At 43.6% G+C, this 22,994-nt stretch overlaps 1 protein-coding gene across 1 annotated transcript in view; it reads left to right on the forward strand.

Moving 5' to 3' along the window:
• Positions 1-17,285, forward strand: part of LAMB4 (laminin subunit beta 4) — a gene marked incomplete at its 5' end in the record, with an annotated part of 90,270 nt that extends 72,985 nt beyond the window's left edge. Inside the window, 6 exons of the mRNA XM_080818855.1 lie at positions 1,083-1,227; positions 4,749-4,956; positions 7,373-7,511; positions 10,397-10,570; positions 11,877-12,030; positions 16,488-17,285. Coding sequence (XP_080674981.1) covers positions 1,083-1,227; positions 4,749-4,956; positions 7,373-7,511; positions 10,397-10,570; positions 11,877-12,030; positions 16,488-16,627 — 960 coding nt within the window. The 3' untranslated portion in view covers positions 16,628-17,285. The remainder of the gene's footprint in view (positions 1-1,082; positions 1,228-4,748; positions 4,957-7,372; positions 7,512-10,396; positions 10,571-11,876; positions 12,031-16,487) is intronic.
• Between the last annotated feature and the right edge of the window lie 5,709 nt (positions 17,286-22,994).

The following is a 22,994-nucleotide window of genomic DNA, read 5'->3' on the forward strand; positions in this document are numbered from 1 at the left end:
TTCTAGAAAAATTAAGGGACAACTCTCAAAAAAATGAAGATACATACTTTTCATCATGTAAATATTTTTTTCGTTTCATCATTTCCAATGAGTGCAATTAAATCCTTTTCCAAAAAATCCGTATGGCTCAAATTAGGCTGGCTCCTTTTGTGGGGAAATAAAGGGAGATTTTTTTTTCCTAATTGTGTTTGAGCCTAATTAGCCCTACTTCTGTCACAATTAATTTATTCTATACAGCTCAACTTATTGCTGATATTGCCCTATTGCTTTCTGGGTTGTTTTTTTTTTTTTTTTCCTCTTTCTCTAATTTGTTGGAATGTTAAGAAAAGCTCAGGGGTTTTCTCAGATCACATAATTAAAACTTTGCACTTCTAGAGGGCAAGCCTTTTAGACCTATCATTCCTCCACCAAGTGTACAGGATGTTTGGAATTTATCTTTGTAGCCTGCTCCGAGTTCAAACTCGTTTATTAAAAGGAGGAATGCTTTCTTTTTAGCTTTCAGAGAAAGTACATTTTTTGAATTTGAGGAATGTCAAGAAGAGTAATTATTTTAACTTACATAAAAGAAAATGCTCTTAACTTATTAAACATTATGACCACTGTAAGCAGTCCCAAGTAATTTGCTGACATTATAGAATGCTAACGTCTCATTAAAACAGAATTTGTGTTTTACATTTGTACCAGGAAAAGTCATTAGCACTAGGTCAACACAGTTTTCAAATAATTTTGATCACTAATAGTGTTTGAAGAGATAAATTCACATTATTTTTTTACAGATTTTATTTTTTAAGTAATCTCTACACCCAACATGGGGCTCAAACTCACAACCCCAAGATCAAGAGTCACTTGCTCTACCCACTGAGCCAGCCAGATTCACACTAAGCAAACATGATATTCACACTAAGCAAACATGATAATGAAAACAAATAACATCACCTTATAGAGAAATCCCTTAAAATGAATCTTTTGTTTAATCTCTATGCTCCTATTTTGTTTTTAGTGAGTTTCCTTTCGTAGGTAATTAAACATCACACAATGTGCCTAATTGTTGTGTTTTCATTGTTATTTTTTTCTTATCCCAGCTCAAAAATATAAGTAAACTGGCAGAAATCTCCAAAAACAGTGCCTTACAGCTAAGTGAGAAACTGAGAAATATGAAAAATCAAAGTGAATCTGAAGAAGAGAAAATGAATCTCTTAATCAAAAAACTGAAAACATTTTTGTCAGGTAATCAGAAAAATATATTGAGACTAGTTTTGTTTCTTTTTCTTTGTTTTTTGTTTTTTAGTATATACTCAAACATCATAACTGAGTTCAGATTACATTAAGTGGAAATGAAATGCCTAAATCAGAAACATGATGTACCCCTTGATTTAAAATTTCTTAATGAAAGTAATTCCCAAATATTAATTCTATCAAAAAATATATGGCTATCTGTACAAGATCAATTTAGTAAAAAGTCCTAGAATTTAGTTAAAATTTCAAACAAATGAAGTGGGTGCTTAAAGTTATGTGGGTTTTTTTTTTTTAAGAAAAAAAGTCTAACATGATGATTCTATCAGATTTCTTAATGTTACGATTCCATGATTTTCTCTGCTGACAGACTGTGTGAGATCAAAGCATACCAGATTTCAGTTAGTATATCAAATACTATAGTGAGGTGGTATCTAAAATATCAGGGTTTTTTTTTTAAAGATTTTGTTTATTTGTTTGACAGAGAGAGAGATCACAAGTAGGCAGAAAGGCAGACAGGGAGAGAGGGGGAAGCAGGCTCCCCGCAGAGCAGAGAGCCCGATGCGGGGCTCGATCCCAGGACCCTGGGATCATGACCTGGGCTGAAGGCAGAGGCCTAACCCACTGAGCCACCCAGGTGCCCCTAAAATATCAGTTTTTAACTATTATAGACTATTTTCCAAGTTTCCTATTGGTTCTCTGCGATTGACTGAAAGGAATAATTTGATCCATTTATCATTATAATTATGATGTTATTATCCCTCATTGTGCCTTACTATAGAAGTTCACTTTTATTTTTTAAGAAGTTTATTTTAAATTACAGAGAATTAGTAGTTGAAGATAAAAATCGAATAGTACACTACAGCTGGAAATTGACCTGAAACTTCCCTCTCTGCAAATAATCCAGTTTGGGTATGACCGTATATGGAGTAAATCTTAAGAGGCTTTCTTCTCCAACACCGTCTTTCAGTATTCAATAACTTAATGCTCCTCACATGAATCAGCTGACAGCTGGGATGTCTGTTACCATCGTTGCAACCACTTTGTGAATCTGTTTAATAGTTGTAAGAGACTCCTATGACCAATTGTGTTTTCTATCTCCATGTTTCTAGATACTATATGAACTCAGCCCAAGTCCTGATTTTTGAAATAAGAACAAAATGAGGCAGCGCAAGTCATCAGTAAAAATGACCAAAATAATCAGTAAAAATGAATGGGATGAGATTGGTCTACTGAACGTTTTGTTTGTTCAAAAGCAAATTTTCAGTGCCTTAGCTGGATGGATTGGTATTGCTTAGACACAGATCTAGGAACTGGTTGGTTTAAGGAGCACATTAGCTATTTCTGCAGATATAGGACAGTTCAGGCACCAAAACCAAATTGCCAGACCAGTCATGCGAAATGGCGCCCCATATGCTTCTGGGCCCCAACTGATGGCTCAGAAGGCAAGTTCTACTGCTTTCCATCTCATGCCATTGGTCATGGAGACTATTCCCTTACTGGTCTCATCGCTCATTGCTGCTGAACATGTCTCTAATTTTTAAAAAAGTTTACTTTAATTACCCCAATGAATTTTTAAAAAACCGTTTCCAGATTATTACAACAAAAATTAGACTAGGCAGAGGGAAAAATCCTATTCTGTAAAAGAAACATCTCTGATCTGGGTCCCAAGACCCTTGGTCCCCAGGAAGCGGTGCCCTTCTCTCACCAATTTCTCTTCCTCTATCCTTTCCATGAAGCCCAAATCAAAGTGTCATTAAATTGTATGGTGGCTGCACTCCTCCGCTTGTCTTGACCATCTTTATATTTTCCTTGTGGTCTGAAATTCCCCATGAACAAAGTTACCTGTCACTTCTCCTGAAAGTCCCATATAAAAATTTTGAATTTACGATGTCATAACAAATGCCAGTAAATGTTTGATGATGAATATGGGGCTAAATTAAAGTCACATTTTTTTAAAAAGATTTTATTTATTTATTTGACAGAGAGAGATCACAAGTAGGCAGAGAGGCAGGCAGAGAGAGAGAGAGGAGGAAGCAGGCTCTCTGCTGAGCAGAAAGCCCGATGGGGGACTCGATCCCAGGACCCTGAAATCATGACCTGAGCCGAAGGCAGAGGCTTAACCCACTGAGCCACCCAGGTGCCCCTAAAGTCACATTTTATTAGAACTTTTTTAATAAAAGGAAATACTCTTTCAAGAGCCAATTTCTGAGTACAGTACATGCTGTTTCAATCATGATTGTGATTTACTCACAAAAAAAATCTCATTACTTTTTTTTTCCCCAAAAACATGACAGGAAGTAAAATAGTCCTCTTATTTTAAATAAAAAGCTAGAACAAAATGATTACCAAAAGGATATAGACTCATGTCGTGTCTGTCAAATGCTAGAAGGTGTCTGTGGTGCCTGCTGCCTCCTGACGAAAGTCCGAGTTCCTTGGCCTCACGTGTCGAGGCTCCTGGGCTCTGCTCCCAGCCTTTCGGGACGTGCAGCCCTGCGCTGCGACTCCACTCTCTGCCGCCAGCAGTGATCCGAGGACGGCTTCTTGCTGCAGCCAACTTTGGCGACTGAGTTTCGCTCAGCTTGGAATGCCTTTACCCCTGCCTTCTCCCCACATTTCCATGGGTACAAACTTTGCTGTCCTTCAGGCTCAACTTATGTGCCTTTTTGAGGTTCTTCTTGAAATATTTTCTCCTCCCTCTGGATCCCGTATCATTTTGTCTTCTGTTTATCATCTCTGTTCTTATGTTATTAATATTCATATGGAATGGCTTCTGTTCCCCCACTGGATGGTCAGCCCCTTGAGGACTAGATCTCCAACTTCTGGCAAGGGATTCAGCATTATGCCTCAGTAAGGAGCCAGAGCGACGTGAAGTGTTAGCATCCCGGACCCAAACAGTCCATCTGCTGCTTCCGTTCTCAGGGAAGGTGATTCTGTTTTCCTGAAGAGCAGGGCAGGGGTGTATTTAACAGTTTCCAGATAACCCATAACTCATCTGGGACTTGACTCTCTATTGTCAAATTCCCTTCTCGAAATAGGACTTTGAGTGATAGGATAGCGTCAGGGAGGGTTGTCCCAAGCAACAACTGTGAGCCTTTCTGATGTCACAGAGGATTAGAATCAAGTTTTGTTGGGTCCAGACCTGGTGCTTCCCCCATGTCTCATTCATTCGTATTCAGATCTTGGTGACGGGCATCTAACCATTGTATGTGCTTTTCAACCAGGACTTAACTGGTTCGCAGAACATACACAGTATCACTAGTCTGTAGGTTTTCACTTTTCCAGCAACCATTTGTGCAGCGTGTATTCAACACTACACGAATGGTGTTTCTTTCAGAGAGAAGGGAAAACTGGGGATGAAGAAGAATCTACGGGATGTAGACAGTCTAATCCCTATGTCCCAGGGACACATAATCAGGTGCAAGTACATTTGACTTCGAGTTCATTGTGGTTGTATTTACAAGATACAGTTTAATAAGGAGACGCGATGACCTAAAACCACCTTCTTATTTAAGAGGAAAACGTGCCTCCAGAGGATATAGAGAAGGTTGCAAATCACGTACTTGACGTCCGTCTACCCGTGACATCGCAGAATCTAACCCATGAACTTGACAAAGTGCGGAAGCTGATGCAGCTCTGTGAGGACTACAGGGCAGATGAAGACAGGCTACATAAAGCAGCCACAGAAGCCCGGAAGGTTTTGGTGAAGGCAGAAGATGCTGAGTGAGTACAGTATTCATGTTCTCATCTTGCTTGCCCAGGACAGCTGCTAAAAGGCCATGTGAAAAACAACTGTGTGAGGAGCTACTGAACGTTCAAATGAAATTACTGTCCAGTAGGTTAGTGCCCAGGGTGAGGGCTAAGCTGTTTGCAGGAGCCTCGGAAAGCTGGGGAATTGGGAGGCAGTGGGCAGGAACGTTTGTTTCCCACTTGTTACAGGCTTGGAATACCTTTGCAGTGACCTATTAGTCTTTATACCAATCAGTGCCATAAACTAGCTGTCTGCCAGTATCTTAACAAGTGGTGGGACTATGGGTGTCTTTTCCCTTTCTTGCTGACCTATGTCTGCTACTTTCTACAGTTACCATAATAGACAGTACTTGGAAGATCTAAACTTTTTTTTTAAAAGACTGCACTAAAAAGATATGACAGCGAGGAATAGAAGAAACAAAGACTAACGCCCCAGGACTAACATGGGAGTCAAACTATGGATCGGTACACGGAGTTCATTAACTCGTGCTTCCTTTTGCTCTTGCCGACTTAGCCAAGCCAACGGAAAAGGCATCTTGGTGCTTTAGGTTTTAGGCGGGGTCGTGAGAGCTGACCTGCCTTCTCTGTGTCCCCTGCCACTTGGATAATTGATGTGTGCCGACTCCCCTGTAAGCCCAAGCCCTTCCGGTTTTGGTACTTACAGTCGGGAAGAATAAGTAAGCGCAGTACGATCACACAGCTGTTAAAAATGATGCTGAGGGAGGATTCTTTGTAACATGCAGGGATTGTTGATGTTTTTAAAAACAAGGTAACAGATTATATAAAGAAGACGATCTCCGTGGTGGAAAGAAAAAAAAAATGTGTAGGCCAAAAATGCTAGAATGTGCTGATATCTTAAAAGGTGATACGGTTAGTGGTGCATTTTTCCCTTCCGGATAATGTTTTTTTGCTCTTTCTGTGCTGCTGCCTCCTCCTCTCCCTCCTCCTCCTCCTCTTCCTTCTCTTCTTCTTTCCCTTCCTCTTCCTCCTCTTCTCTTCCTTCCACTTCTGCTTGTTTTTCTTTTTCTATTTTTAGGTATTTCCCCAGTTTACTCTAAAAGCAGTTACATTGAAAATTTAAAGGAAAAAGACTAAATATGAAGACATGGTGGGGGATGTTATGAGAAGGGAAGGCTCCTGAACCCCTTCTGTACCTGTAAGGAAAGAAGTAAAGAGAGGGAAGCCTACCTGTTGTATGGTTCACCCATAGAATATTCTGGAAAAGGCAAAACCGTGGACACAGTAAAAAAGATCAGTAGTTGTCAGGGGCTGAGGGGAGGGATGACTCGGTGGAGCAGAGAGAACTTTGAGGTCAGTAAAAATACTCTGTGTGATACCAGAATGATGAATGCATGTCATTACACATTTGTCCAGACTCTCAGAATGGGCAGCACCAAGAATGAACCCCAGTGTACACTCTGGACTTTGGTGTCTGTGATGTGTCGATGTAGGTTCATCAGCGCTAACAAATGTCCCCCTCTGGCAGGGATGTTGATAACTGGAGAGGCTGTGAGTGTCCGGGGGCAGGGGGTACAGGGAACTCTCTGCACCTTCTGCTCATTTTTGCTATGAACCTAAAACAGCTGTTTAAAAAAAAATAGACCCTGTTTTAAAATATAAGAGAGAGACTCCACTGGGAGGAGAGGTAGGGCTGCGTGGGGCAGGGAATGTTTTGCAGTTTAGCGGTTTTCCCTTCCACAAGCATTTCTAATTATGCCTCTGCAAAGGTCTATCTGATAGTTCGCTCACTTGCTACATTCCTCCAAAGGTGGTCTTGAGCCCATAGATCCAAGTATCTGGGGAGTGTGGACTTGAGGTGAGCTGATTTCTGTAAAATAGACGATCACTTGGAATGCTTGTGATTTTAACCTCCGACGGGGGCCCCTGGCAGCTCGAATGTCAGTGGAGCTTAAATAAACCTGAATAAACACAGCCTGGAAACGGAGGGCTTTTAGTTCTCTTTGCTGTCTGTGGGGCCCCTTAACTCTCCCACCCCCACTGCGGCGAGAATTTAGAGTGCGGCTGAAGTGTGAGAAATTAAGAAGTGGGAACTGGCTGAGGATAGTTATTTTGTTCAAAGCTCGCTGGTGACGGTCCCCGAGCTTCTCTCGTTATGACAGATTAAGAATAAACAAGACCTGGATCTTTGATTTCCATACCTGGCGAAATCTGTCTCTACTTGATATGCATATATACGTGTTGTTATCGGCATTTCAACCTACCTATTTCTTCAAATAAAGATTTCGGGATTTGGCCTTGCATAAGAGCAATTTAAATTTGCTTTATAAATAATTCAGCTAAGTTTTCACGGAGTCGAATGGACTCCCAAGGTGAAACAAATGAATAATTGCGTATTTATCTAATCTGACACATTAATATCCTACCTTAGAAAAGCAGCAAATGTTCTATTAAATCTTGACAAAACGCTGAATAAATTGCAACAAGTTCAAGTCACCCAAGGATGGATAAACTCTACCGTTACACAGCTGACGGCGGAGATCAAGAAAATGAAAGAGAAAGCACTACAGGTATTTATCTTCTTGGAAAGTAACCCGAAAAGGATTTTGAATGTGGAGACAGCCTGGTTTTGACATGTGCCAATGTCATGCTTGCCTGACCTGCCTGATGGGATAATTATAGGACAAAATGAAAGGGTGGTGGTGTGATGCATTTAACTGATGTTCAATGGAGTTCTTACAGCATCAATTCGTCAGTGCTGACCTCTCCTTGGGAACCAAGGAGGTGCTACTACGAGCTTGTAAATGAGGAAACAGAGACTCAGGGAGGTTAAGTGAATTGCCTAAGGTCACACAGCTAATTAAAGGTATATTTGAGGCAGGAGTATATCCCTTCTGATTCCAGGGAAAATAATAAAGTTATTAGAGCTCACAAGGCAAAGAAATAAAGTTCATTGTTGCCAGGTTTTTGTAACTGGCAGGTTAGGCATGAAATCTCATCCGAGTATCTTAGGACTGAAAGGATATCTCACCCAAAAGATAGTGTTCCATCCAGAGCTCGGTGGGAGCCAGGCCCGGTTTAACCCACACTATGGATCTGGGAGAGGAAGTCTGGCAGCGGGAGGACAGGACAGGACCTAGTCCCAAGCTGTGTGATGTGTCTTCCTCCAAGGTTCCGTCCTCCGGCCCTTCCCTTTCCCCATAGAATGCCAGCTCCCAGTCTCTGTTTTTCAGCTGGGTTGTACAGATCTAAATACACGCGTTTTGAAAAGAAAAGCAGAAAGTGACAGAACAGGAAGTAGTGCACCAGGAAATAAAGAGGTTAGACATGAACAGGTTGCAAATATAGGGTAGCACACACTGCCCCCCCCCCCCGCCAAAAAACAAAGAAGGCCTCCAGGTTTTCCCATTCGAGGCATAGACGCTAGAACAGGGGATGGCAAAATACAGCCTGTGGGTCAAATGGGCGCACTGTTTTTGTTTTCGTTTTGTTTGTTTTTTTTGTTTTTTTATCCAAAATCACAAAGTTGTATTGGAATCCAGCCCCGTATTGTCTGTGGCTGCTTTTGCACCACAGTGACACAGAGCTGAGTGGTTACAATAGAGACTTCATGGGCCACAGAGCATAAAACATTTACTCTCTGGTCCTTTACAGAAAAGCTGTAGATTTGTGCTCTTAAAAAAAAATATGTCCAAAGGAACAAGAAGGTTTTTGGAGGTTTCCCCCCCCTCTACAAATATGGTAGGCCAGGGCTCTGCGGAACCCTCCTAGTAAAAAAAAAAAACCCAAATGTTGTCTGGGATATTTTTTTAAAAATTTAATACGTACCTGAATTAGAAAGAGATGGAGGAAAGCTTCAGAGACCAAACACGACAGGGAAGTGTGAATCCAGAGAGATAACAAAGCATGAACCTGATGGCAGGCGGAGGATATCCGCCAATCGCTGGTGTAGGAGAGCTGTCGGGGTTTTTTGTTTTTTTAAGATTTTATTTATTTATTTGACAGAGAGAGACACAGCAAGAGAGGGAACACAAGCAGGGGGAGTGGGAGAGGGAGACGCAGGCTTCCCGCAGAGCATGGAGCCCAATGCAGGGCTCGATTCCAGGACCCTGGGATCATGACCCAAGCCGAAGGCAGATGCTTAATGATTGAGCCACCCAGGCGCCCGAGCTGTTGGTTTTAATCCTCGCCATGAGCAGAGACAGAAAACAAAACCCACGCAAGGAGAGCAGATGACCCCCACTTGGAAAGGCAAGATCCTCAGTGAAATGTTCAGCTGCTACTCCCTACCGCTGTGTGAACTCACACACGTGTGTGCATGCACACAGCTACACACACACACACACACACACACACACGCACGTGTGCGCACGCACAGGCGCAGTGCCAATAAAGACACTTGCTGCAGGGGAGGAAGGTCTTCACTAAGAATTGCTAACCACTGGCTGGCTCTTACATGAGTTCGAGGGTAGAATTCACACTACCTGTGTGGCCCCGACAACAGTGAGGCCTTAAAGTGGTCGTGGGCCGATAGTGCCCGAGATGCCTGCCAGAGGCCAGAGGAAATCCCCTCCCGAGGAATGCACCTTCAAACCAAGCCTCAAAAATGTCTCCCAAAACACATAAAAGAACAAATTGCCTCAAGCAAGAGGCACCAGGAACAGGAAACAAGAGTCTGCGGATAAGACAGGTACTCCATGTAGAATACAAAATCAGAATGTTCGTTATGCCTGCAAAAATCAAAGAAGGTGTTGAAATTATGACCCAAGAGCAAGATAAAAGAGCTAACAGATGACCAGTCAGATCTGACTGCTAGATGGGACAAATAGAGCCACGGAAAGAAGAAAGGAAGATAAGATGTTTATTATTGTTTGTAAGGAGGAAAAATGAGAAGCCACCCACATCCGCTGGAGAATAGAAATATAAATTGTATATTCAAACAATGGAATGCTTTAAATCGCTGAAACTGAATAAACAGGAGCTATGCAAATTAGCCAGGAAGAACTGTACCAGCATAATTTTGAATTAAAATTCAAGTTGCAGAAATACGCAGCATCATATATTTGTATAAAATTAAAAAAATACCGCACATGTTAGGCATGCTGCACGGGATCCAGTGAAAAGCACGTAGAAGTACGTGGAATGACAAGCGTTAGATTCAGGATAGTGGTTACCTTTGTCGGGAGTGAGGGGGGGTGAGGAGAGCTTAGCTCTCTGGTGGGGCTTTATTCTTAGCCTGGCCACCATGGATATGTGTCATAGTTGCTTCTATGACCTTGTGTTTGTCTGAAATATTTTCTTACAACATTGTTTTTAATGGATCAGAAAAGCGAAAGGATGATTGCTTCTCCCTTCCTACCTCGCTTATTTTCTGAGGGGTAATTATATCATTTGTCTTTTTGTTGTCTGCTACCTAAAGAGACTTTCTCCTCTCTGGTCTTTACATCAACAACAGGCTGAAAAGAAAGCCAAGCACACCAAGAATGAGCTGGACTTAGCAAAGCAGTCGTCAGTGCTGGAGGACAGGCTCTCCGGGCTGCAGACCAAGCTCCAAAGGAACAGAGAGCAAGCCGCCCGTGTGACCGCTCAGGCTGCATCGGCCCAACGCCAGGCTGGGGACCTCAAGCAGGTCATTAGCCCCGACGGTGCCACCAAGAGCAGACAGACAGAGCCTCTTCGAAGGCTAATCCTCTGACCTCAGCTCACTGTGCCATTTATCAGCAGTTCCCTTAGTGCAGGACCGCGCTCAGTGGCGTGTGTGAGTAGGGATTCCGATGGGCATGAAGGCTCTTCTGTCGTGGAGGGTGACTCCAGGGAAGACAGAAGTCCTTTGACCAAATTAGGACGGACTGTTTCCTCCCCGCATCTCCTCCTCCTAGGACTACCAGTGGTGTCTGCGACCAGTGTTTCCTTCCTTTCAGACATCCAGGATTCGCGCCATTGGTCTGTCTTGGGTGCATTTATCCTTTACTCTAACTCAATCACATAACCTATCGCGAAAACAAAGAAGTGAAAGTCACCTGCCAAAGAGAATAGGTCAAGTTACAAACGTCAGAGTGAGTTAATTAAACAGTTGTGGAAAATACCCTATTCATCTAGGTTGCTGAAAGAAACTATCAACTCATTTTCTCAGCAGGATATCTCTGGTTGGTTGCGTTAATAGGGTAGCTTAAACACGGGGAAAATGGGAAAGTGTTCTTACAATTGGTCCATTCTCTTGCTTTTCATTCCTAATGTGCCGGGTAATTTCCCACAGATGTGGGAGTTGAGCACATTTTCTACAGAAAGGAGGTTGGGAGACATATTTACTGTCCATCCTCTCTCCATTTCCTTTCCTGGGCTTCACAAAGCTGTTCCAGATTCTAGACTGTCAGCCACCCAGGCTGACCCCCGAGATTGCCATTCTAATGCCCAGGGAGCTCTTCATACTAACATCTGGACCTCCCTTCCCGCCTCCCATCTCTCGTACCTTTTTGCCCACAACAACCTACCTGTGCTTGTAAAGCTTCACCGATCACTCTGCCCTTCATCCTTCACCGGCTGCTGTCCCACCCAGCTGACCCAGAGATTTGTCACAGGCAGGATGGCATCACTCCTGTCCTCTGTATCTCTCCCACCTTAAGTCATTTAGGGCAAATGATTGGTGTCCCATAAATAGCTGCCTTCGCACGGAGTCATGATTCCTGCTTTATAACAAAGCAATTTTATTTTTAATTAATCAAAACTGAGGAGTTTTTCAGCCTGCAAAAAATAAAAAATAAAAATAAAACAAACAATGCAAATTAAAGCCTGGAGGTGTCAGAGTGACTCAAGCATATTGAATGGATCGCGGTTTTCCTCTTGCTCCTTTTTGGAACAGTATCAGGCAAATATCGTGCATTGGTGCATGCCCTGTAAATATTTTCTGGTGATGGCAGTGTGTGGCTCTGTTGCAGGAGTTTGCAGAGCTAAGAAACCAATATGCTGTTCTTCAACATAAGACCGGTGCTGTAGGACTGACAAAGATAACTTTGGAAAAAGTGGAACAGCTAAAAGGTGCCATGGAAAAACTGGCCACGGATACAGAGGACAAGATAAGAAGAATAGCAGGTAACTAACTCTTCTTTTCTCCGAGCTTCATCGAGGTCTGGGTGACAGGTGAAATTGTGTCTGTTTAAAGTGTACAGTGTGACAGTCTGATGGACATGCACGTTGTGAAATGATCATCACGATTAAGGTAATCAACACCTCCATCTGCTCACATAGTTACTTATTTTTATGGGGAGAATGTTTAAGATCGACACACGTGTACGGTGCAGTGCAATATTGTCAATGAGTCAGCACCACATGGAACATTCGATCCCCAGAAGCTTTTCATCTTAAACTGGAAGTCTGTACCTTTGTCCAGCCTCTCCTCATTTCCCCCACCCTCTAGACCTTGGCAGCCACCATTCTTCTCTCTGCTTCTGTGAGTTCTAGCCTTTTTTTTTTTTTTTTAAGGTTCTACATAGGAGCGAGAACATATAGTATTTGTCTTTCTCTCTCTGGCTTATTTTCACTTAGTGTGACGTCCTCAGGTTCATCTATGTTGTTGCAAATGGCAGGATTTCCTTCTTTTTTTATGGTTGAATTTTATACACACACACCCCATCCCACATTTTCTTTATCCATTGATGGGCGCTCAGGTTACTTCCATATCTTGTTTATTGTGAATAATGCTGCAATGAACATAGGAGCACAGATAATTTCTTCGAGATATGGATTTCATTACCTTCAGATATATACCCAGAAAGGGGATTGCTGGATCATATGGGAGTTCAATCGATTCAATTACACGCTCCACCAATTTGATGGTAACCTAATACTCCACCTTCCTGGTAGAATTTATACCAACTTATCATTGGCACAGTTCAACTACCTATGAGCCCACCAAGTCAAGGAAGTAGGAATTGGGTCAGTGGCTGGGGGACTGCCATATAACAAGCCACTTGCATGGTTTTACTTCAAAGGATGTCAGTGAGTCTTCACTGTGTTCATCAGAACAAACGCCCATTGTCTTTGGTCAACCGGAAATGCCCTTCTCCTTACACCCTGGTTCTCACCCAGGGGTGATTTTCTCTCCTTCCCTGGGGACAGAAGTATCTGAAGGCATTTCTGCTTCTCACAACTAGATGGTACAACTAGAATCGAGTGGATGGGGGCCAGGGATGCTTGTAAACATTCTTAATACACAGGACAGCCCCATGATGAACAATTATTTGCCCAGAGTTCTAAGGGTGTGGATGCTGAGAAACTTAGGAAACCCTGTCCTAACCTATGCTGCTCATTTTCTCCTCCCATGTAAATAACTGTTTTAGAATCCCTATGATCTAGACCCCAAGGCACTGGTCATCTCATATAGATCTGTAGGTAACACTCCAGAAGGAACCATAGTCTGGACCAGGATTTTGATCAAAAATGGAAATTTGGATGCACACCCAGTGTAGTAAACATGGAATACACACAATCAGGAAGTTAATTAGAATCTTTTTTCCCCACAACGGGTACTCATGGTTTTTCTGGAAAGGCATCATGCCCTCGGCAACTACCTCGAAATCATCAAGAAATAGCCAATGTTGAGTGGTCTCGTTTTACTTTTGGTTACATTTATTGTCTCCAAAACTTTAAAGTTAGTCATATTCACTTGGAATATAAGTAACTCTCAAGATATTCAAACAACCAAGATTCCTCGCTTATAATGCTTCTTTGTAAAATGAGTCTTTGGCCTTAGAACCACTCATATCACCACCATGACATGAAAAAAAAAATGAAAATGCAACATTGGTATGGGCCAAAGTCAGGGAATATACATACCAAACTGTTAACATTCATCATTTCTGGGGACGGGGAGAGTGAAGAGGAAAAACACCACTTTTTACATTTATATAATTATTTATATAATTTACATCTCTGGCATTTATATGATTTACACAGTTGTCCTTTTCAGTATTTTCCTAATACTTTTAAAAAGGAATTACTAGGAAAGATTCAAAAGTCAGTTGCTGTTATTTCCAGAACTAAGTGGAGGAGCAAACAGCAGGAAGGATATTTTCTGTCTCATGTTTTATATCGAGGCCCGAATTGTTTCCACTTATTCCCGTAGACAAGAACTTCCACAGATTTTGAAATTAGGTCAGCAGAGAAGTCGGGGCCTTCCTTCTAAGCAAGGTCTAATCATACACTCCACTTTTTTGGCTCTCTTCTTGAACTGATTTCACAGCTCAGCAAGGGAAGAAAATGAGACATGGGCTTGGCCACCTTGCTCACGCTGCGACTGGAGAAGGGCCTGAGCCACTCGGGCGGCGCTCTGGTCCCCCCTGGTAGGAAGAAGTGGCCAGGGGACCCCAGAAAGGAGCCTTTCCTTACCTTGGCAGGGTCAAAGTGGAGAGAGTGGAGAAATGCCTCCAGGCCACAGCCAGGTTCCTTCCACAGAACTCTGCGCCAGTCCGGGTCGCAGCGAGAACCAGGCAGCACACTTGGAGATAATTCTGGATCACTGAGTTGGCTCGGTTATCTTTTCACTGAATAACAAAGCACCCTCCATATTTGGGGATTAGAACAACCACCATGCCTGGTTTTCCAGTGGGTTCCCTGGGTGGTTCTTCTGCGGGTCTGTGCCTGGTGACCCGGGCAGCTGCTCTCAGCTGATGGGTCCATTGGCTGGTCAGTCTGGGGTGGGCTTGACTGAGGTGCTGGGCCCTCCTTCAGCCCAGGAGGCTCTACAGCTCGCTTGCGTCAGGGTTCCCGACAGTGAGCAGGGGAGCCCTAAGGCCCTTGAGGGCCTGCGCGTTGATTTCTCTTACTTCCTGTTGGTCATCCCGACAGGCCCAGCTGGACCCGGTTTGAGGGCAGAGGGCAAATAGCCTCTACTTCTTGATGGGAGGAACTCTTCAAAACTCACAGGAATTCCGAGACTCCGCTGAGGGTGTGGGGGGTGTCGTGTGACTGGCTTCATTGAGAAGCCCTCAGCATCCCTGGGCTCGAGGGAGCAGGGGCGAGGGACGGCGAATGCTCTGACGTCGCTCTCTGATTGATGGAGCCAAAGGCACGGGGCCTCCCTGCAGGCTGAGGGGAGAGGTGGGAGGACTGCCAGAACCCTTGGGCTCCACGGGGACAGCCCGTTCACTCTCCCCGCCCCCTCCCGTCCCCGATCACTTCTCTGAGCTGTCCGGTGGCCAAGCGTGAATGAAGTCCAGAGATCCCGGGAGCCAGATGATGTCATCCCCCGGAGCTTTCCAGGACAGAGCAGGACGGAGAGTGGATGTGAATGAGGAGGCGAACGAAGAGGAGCCCGCACAGCCTCATTGACTTCTACGAAAGAGGCGCAGGGGTCTTTTTTCCTGTTAGTACAAATACACGTCCAGTGCTGAATCTCTTTTTCAATCCCAAATGATCTATATTTAAGTTTCGAGAGACGGAATGCTCACCACCTCCCGTGGTAGCTCTTTCTTTGAACAGCTGCGACTGCTAGAAAGTTCTTTAAAATCAGACAAAATTTTCCTTCATGGAGGTTTCACCTGCTGGTTTCATTCTGTTTCCTAGGATGACAAAACACATTTCCTCTGCTTTTGTAGGCCTCAAATACTTGAAAATGACGACAGGACATACCCCGAATCTTCTTCTTTCTCTATATAAAACATCACCAGTTAGTTCATCTACATCTTTTGTTCACCGGACGGTTTCCAAATTCTTCAGCAATCCAGTTCCTCACTCTAAACATGTGCTCCAGGCTAGTTTGACAACTCCCCCCTCATGATCCAGGTTTGACCTGTCTGGGTAAAGTGGGACATTTACCTTCCTTCTTTAAGAAGTTCCACTTCAACCTATGAGAAGTTTCTTTTTCTAAAGGCACTTCACACTCTTAACTGTGGCCCTCTCTACCTCTTCCATCCAATATTCTGTGGGCTCCTTGCTGGGGTTTACTATAATTCCCAGGTATTTGTTGAATGAAGAGTGGGTAAATTGGAAGGACAGACGGATGGATGGATGGATGGACAGATGGATGGATGGATGGACAGATGGATGGATGGACAGATGGATGGATGGATGGATGGGTAAGCGTGGAAGGCATCACTTTGCTTTTCCTGTTCAGGGGCTTGAATATCAGCAGAGCAGAATGAAGAAATGAAAATGTCAGTCTTTTTTTACTGAAAGACTGAGAACCCCTAAAGTGGTGAACACATGTTAAAAAGTGAAGTTAAAACAGCAAGAGCAAACCTGTGGAAATATTCACCAAGTCCAATCAAGGCTCATCCTCCACCTTTTCTTTTCTAACAAACTCTAACAAGCTTTTGACTGGCATTGATAAATGCCATTGGATGTAAAATACTTTTTAGACTAAAACATCAGTTCTGATTTGTGTGAAAACCTTGAGCCTGGTGACAATAAATGTTTTGTCTCTTGAATCACAACGCAGAGCTAAATATGTCTTTAAGAGGCACAGAAATCCCTGTGTCTCATAGAAGGCGGGTATCCGGGAAGAATCCACCAAAACCCAATCTCTCCTTTCCTTCGTTTTCTTGTTTCAGATTTAGAAAAGAAGATCCAAGATCTGCATCTGAGTAGACAAGAAAAAGCGGAGCAGCTGAAGCAGCTGGAAGATCAAGCTGTTGCCATTAAAAACGAGATTGTCGAGCAAGGAAATAAATATGCTACTTGCTATAGTTAGGCAGAGGCGAAGGGTGAGTCGCCTCTGCCTTCTTTTCTGGCTTCTGACAAGGAAGCCTGAGGAGCTGTGCTGAACTTGGGAAACAGAAACGGTCAGCCCCACCTCCTCGGGCTCCGGAGCCCACTGCTAGCCAAAGATCTGAGCTGGACCGAGGAAATGCTGCTCCACGTGGAAGAGAAAAGAGGAAGTGCAGACATCGTCTCTGGCTCCAGAAACCTTTCCTCTTGCCCTCCTTTCCCTTTCATAGTGTAAAAATAATGTGTTACATATGACAAGTGCAAAATAAATAAGTATTCTGTTTACTAATTATCACTTCAGTCAAATAAACCAAAGTGAAATAAGTTGCCTGTGGGGGGATGGGGCTTGCAGTACTAATCGATGGGCATCAAGTTCCGGTGAAGTGAAATGGGTAAATTCTAGAGTTCTGCTATACATTGTATGTAAGTCAACAATGTATTACACCGTTAAATGTGTGTTCAGAAAATAGATCTCACCGGGGTGCCTGGGTGGCTCAGTGGGTTAAGCTTCTGCCTTCAGCTCAGGTCATGATCCCAGGGTCATGGGATCGAGCCCCACATCGGGCTCTCTGCTCAGCGGGGAGCCTGCTTCCTCCTCTCTCTCTGCCTGCCTCTCTGCCTGCTTGTGATCTCTGTCTGTCAAATAAATAAATAAAATTTAAAAAAAAAGAAAGAAAATAGATCTCACCTTAAATGTTCTTACAACAATAAAGCAGAATAAAAATAAATGTAAACAAATTAAGCTAAAATACATCAATGTCTCTAACACTAGGATGGAATGAATCTAGATGGCATGTGCTAGACTGTCCTGGGTTTTATTTTTAATTTGGATTTGCTTTATCTCTAAAACGGTTATTCTGAACAAAATGCATATAATTCAAAATGTAATGTGTTTTTCCACCCACCTCCCTCTATATTCATTCTCTCAACCAAAGGGTTCTGTTTGCCCCAAATGGCACTGGAACAATATTCAAAAAGATAAATATTGAAGTACTTTTTGTAATTTGTCCGTAAGCAGTTTTTCTGTAAAATGTGCTACTGATTTTTGAAAGACCAGCAATCCCATTGTTTAGTGTGAAAGATCAGATTTTCTCATTTCAAAATGAGTCTATGATTTTGCACGAACTTTTTTTTTTGCATGTATGATATATAACCGAGCACCTTCGCTTCTGTTTGTGAAAGCCATCCTTCAGAGGGATTATTGTAAGGGAATTTGGCCCCACAGTTTTGAATAAGAAATAGACAGCAACATTGATGTATGAAAGAGGAAAGCAGCTGGAGCCATATTCCTTAAGGACTGACTCATAAAAAATGGGTTTACAATCAAGGAAGAGGTTTTAGAATTACACATAAATATGAAATTTCTTAAAACACATGTAATTTAGGAAAATTGCAGTTTCCCTGGAGAGCCTAAAGAACAAAGTGAAATTTTTCTACCGGAAAGCCCACCAGAAATTTCTCTTGAAATTCCTGATTGCAATGCTCTATATATTCAGCACTTAGACATCTGGAAACTGACACACAACCTGAACCAGGGCTGCAACACAGATTGTCACAAAATCTAAGTTGTGTACTCCAGCATAGAGGGTAGAAGACACCCCAGCCTTCCCACCAGGATACTGACTTCCACCCGTGGACAGATGAGACACTTAACTTGACGAGTATGGTTATCTGTTTGCAATAGCAACATTCAACTGTTCTAGCTTTGCAGTGGTAGGAGACTATGCAAGTAATAGAGAATGTGGCAAGGGTTAAAGAAGGAGGACTTTCTGTCCTCTGACCTGGAGGCTGTCGAGGTCACCAGAGGCAGAAAATTCCCCAGCCCTAAGGAAAGTGCTGTGATCTGGGGAATCAAGTCCAAGTCCAAGTCCTCTGGGCCTCTGAGGATCGGGGATCGCAGCTTGATGAGGTCAGGAATGATGTGATGCACTTTGGAAAGATTGTCATTAAAAAGTGGTTAGGCTTTCTAAACTTTGATGTGTTAAAATTATAAGCTTTGGGTATCTTAAAAAATGTACCTATGTGAAACATCTTTTTCCTCAGATAAATCATTTCTAATTTCTATTACTTGCAGTATCAGTTGTTCAAGATGTGACCGAGGCAAAGATTTTGTGAAACAGTATCTTTTATACATTGCAAAGTCATCTGAAAATGTGTAGCAAGATATAACCTGAGATCCAGTTGAACCCGTATATTAAAAAAATCTTAAATACAGGGGAGAAAAACTTTGTGAATAATCCATTTATTTCAGCACTACTTATATTAAAAATGCAAGTAATCCAAACATTAAAAAAATTAAATATTATTTTACCAGTCTGGTTCTCGGATGCAAACATTGACATATGCAAACAATAACAGTTTATTATGCAGGAAAGGAATCTCTTTAAAGGTAATCTCATAGCACATAAAGTCGAAGAAATGACTGGGGAAAATGTAACCAAGGAAAATTATGCATCTGGGAATATATCCAAGATCATACTCCAGGAGCACCCCGGTGAGGATGTTAACGCTCGCCCTATTGGACACTCGGCACCATCCAGTTAACTCTCAACTGTCTTGTATCTCGTGTCCCTCTCCCATGATTCAAAAATCCCATATTGGATATTGGGAGAAATATCCAACTGCCTGAGCCTCTCCATGTGCCCTGACTGCCAGGGAGAAGACAGAACATCTACCCCCTTTTAGCTTTGGTAGTGTGTGGCGGGGGGGAGGGGTGGTAGTTTTCTCTCCACGTATCTTTGGATCTTCCAAGGTGGGAAGTGTTTTGATGGCAAGCATCAAAAGATTACAAATTTCCATCACAGTCCACCTTTTCCTAATATCATGAAACATTCTTCATCCAACATCTGATTCTAAAACAAAACAAACCCTTCTACCAAATGCCATGTTGCCTCTGCTCAGCCTTCTGAAAGCACATCCACCAGGTCTTCAAGGCAACCAATCCAAAGTCCCATCGCTCACTGATGCTCTCTCCCTTTTCCATTTCTGTTACAATTCGGTCTTTGATGTCCCGCAACTGACGATCCAAACGATAGCATTTACCACCAACACACATCAAGTATAGAGTCGTGGGGGAAAGAAGGAAACTAAAAAGGAAAGTAAACATATTTTTATATTTTATAATTATAAATATGTACAAAACTTCACACGGGGAACACAGATTGAGTTGCAGACTTCATTTCTGTGAACTCTTCAAGAGGCTGCGTTGGGATTAATGGTCTTGCTTTTTTTTTTTTAACAATTTTTTTTTAAGATTTTTATTATTTATTCACTTGATAGACAGAGATCATGAGTAGGCAGAGAGAGAGAGGAGGAAGCAGGCTCCCCGCAGAGCAGAGAGCCCGACGAGGGGCTCGATCCCAGGACCCCGAGATCACGACCTGAGCCAAAGGCAGAGGCTTAACCCACTGAGCCACCCAGGTGCCCCAATGGTCTTGCTTTCCTACTCATTCCATCCTCCCTCCGCCTTCAGCAAGCATCTCTTTACCAGGTAGAGTGATCCAAACCTTCTTTCCTGGGGATTCTGTCTCTGAAGGTCCTGCAGATACAGAGGCAGAGTGCACTAACATTACATTTTGCCCTTGGACTTGGCAGGACCGGATTGTCTAGACTGCAGTCACACCCTTCCCTGCTGCCACCGTGTTACAAAAGCTCCATTTCTCTTTAAGAGTTGAGACCGATGACCCCAATCGAAATGATAATCCCCCCTTCTTTGGCCTGTTTATCCCAAAAGAGCTGGGTATTGGTAGGTTTCTAATTCAATGGTGCAACTGTTGTGTCATCTAGTAAAAACATACTTCCTTAGAGACTGGAGCCCAAAGTCAGGTATAGGGAGTAAAATTTTGCCTGTGAGGCATTTGAATGTAATTGCGAAGAGTGTCAGATTTTCCCCCTCTCTTGGTTTTAGATCCATGTATTCTGCATCGAGAAGCCTCCGTCAGTTTTCAGGGAAGAGCTCATGCCTCTGCCTTACATCGACATGAATACATGGTCTTTGCTTCTGTTATAATGACTCTGATAGTTTCCTAGGCTTGAGGTGAGTGAACACCACATCTGCCCGGCACTGGGAAGTCTGTCGTGGTGTGTGAGGGACCGGAACAGAGAAGTCTACGCTGAACTCCATGCATCTCAGAGCAGCGGTGGGGGGAAGGGCAGGAGATAGAGAGCCAGGGTTGAGACGGAGTCTCACACACACACGTGTCACTCCGTGTCACACACGGAGTCTGTGGCCGGTAAATGTGAGGAAGCCCTGTTACCAGAGGTCAGAAAGAAACATTGGCAAACCAGCTAGTCTCATCAGAAAATCATTGCGAAGATCAGGAAACGTCACTATGACGGAGCCGGTGTGGTCCATTAAGGAAGCAATTCTATCTTCTCCTAAATCAGAAACCAGTCTCAGGTGAGGGGCAGCTCAGGGCCAGGAGTTAAGTGCCCTTGGCCCACAGCACCAAGGTGGCAAGATGAAGGGAAACCAAAAGAATTGCTGTCCAGTATCTACTGTCTTCCCTCCTTCTTTTGGGAATAGGACTCCTCCATGTTCTAAACGGGCACGTGGCTGCCTAGTGAGAGAAAGTATTTCTCAGCTTCCCTGGCAGTTCAGCGTGACCATGTGACTGAATTCCGGCCGGGAGGATATTTGTGAGAGTGTTATGTGCGACTTCAAGGACACAACCTTAAAAGGAAGCTGTTCAACCTCCGTGGGAAGCAAGAATAATGACCCCAGAAGATATCCATGCCCTAACCTCCATCGCCTGGGACTATGTTATGTTACACGGCAAAGGGAAATTAAGGAGGCAGATAGAATTCTGGTTCGAATCAGCTGACCTTGAAATGGGGCAATTAGCCTGAGCTCTCCAGGTGGGTCCCGTGTAACTTTAAGAGTCTTTAAAAGTGGAAGAGGAAGGTGGAAGAGAGAGAGAGGGAGAGAGAGAACAAGAGAGGTAGCAAGATACCGGCACGAGAAGGACTTGTTCTGACATTCCTGGCTCTCGAGACAGAGGAGGAAGTGGATCCCAGAAACCAGAAAAAGCAAGGAGAGGGATTCTTTTCCACTGCCCCTGGAAAAGAACACACCTTGATGTTAGCCCAGTGAGGCCCGTGTCGGACTTCTAACCTACAAAACTGTAAGATAAATACGTGTCCTCTTAAGCTACAATGTTTATGGTAATTGGTTATAGCAGCCATAGAAAACCAAGACACTCTCATTCGTCTTTTTTCCCTTCAAGTGGGCCAGAATGTGGCGAGTGGGGTATACCCATGTAGATGAGGATAATCCTGGTGAAACAGGGCGAAAGAAAGTGAAATCCCTCGCTGACTACCAGTCAGGGTCCTGCAGGGTGCAGATGGTACAAGCTGGAACCGTTTAGTAAGGGATTGGTGGAGGAAAGCTATAAAGGTAAGGGCAGCACGAGACCGGGAGTCCTCACCGGGTGAGGAGAACGGGCGGCGATGGGAATTGGAGAGAGCGTGTGGGAAGGTCACTGCCCATTCCTTAAACCAAAAGACCAGACTGATGCCGCCATGTAGACCAGCCTCCCGGAGCTTAGAGGTGGCAAAATGACCTTGTGGAGTAAAATTGTCTACCCCTGGTTCCCCTGGACTGCCTGCCGGCTTGAACTTGTATGGGAGAGAAAAGCAAACCTCTCCTGTAATGTCACTGTGACTTCAGTCTCCTTTAAATCCGCCAAACCAGTATCCCCTTCAGTATCTCTGAGGCACTAAGGGAATCCGGTCTCTCTCCAGACTGCTGTATCTGTCCCCTCTCTGTCCCACAGCATGGGCACAGGGGCACCAAAGGGCAGGTGAATTCTGTCTTGTCCCTTACATGAACTCACGTGATTCACAGCCTCTGAATTTCAGGTCTTCATTTCCTTCAGCTGTGAAATGTTAAGGACTATGCCTGGTCTACCGCCCAGGGTCACTCACAGGTGGGAGGGCTAGGAGAAGAGTAAGGTATTCCTGAAACCCTTGGGAGACCTGCTTCCTAACAATCACCGTGTGTGTGTGTGTGACATCCGCACTTCCCCTGTGCTCAGGGGCTCCTGCAGCATTGCCTGTCTTAAAAGCCTGATTCCTGTCTCTCCACCAAACTGGACTTTTCCTTAAAGAAATTACCCCCCACACACACACACACCTCGAAGTCGTCTCTTTCCCGCTAGCTGCAAACACTTTCTCTAAAGTCTTCTCTTACCTCGCAAGTTTGCTGATAAGCCTTATCTACCGAGATAGTAACTTATGGGAGGATGTAGAACACGTGTTCATGGTCAATTAATCTTCAACAAAGCAGGAAAAAAATATCCAGTGGAAAAAAGACCATCTCTTCAATAAATGATGCTGGGAAAATTGGACAG

This window comes from Martes martes (assembly GCF_963455335.1).
Source record: "Martes martes genome assembly, chromosome: 11".
NCBI lineage: Eukaryota > Metazoa > Chordata > Mammalia > Carnivora > Mustelidae > Martes > Martes martes.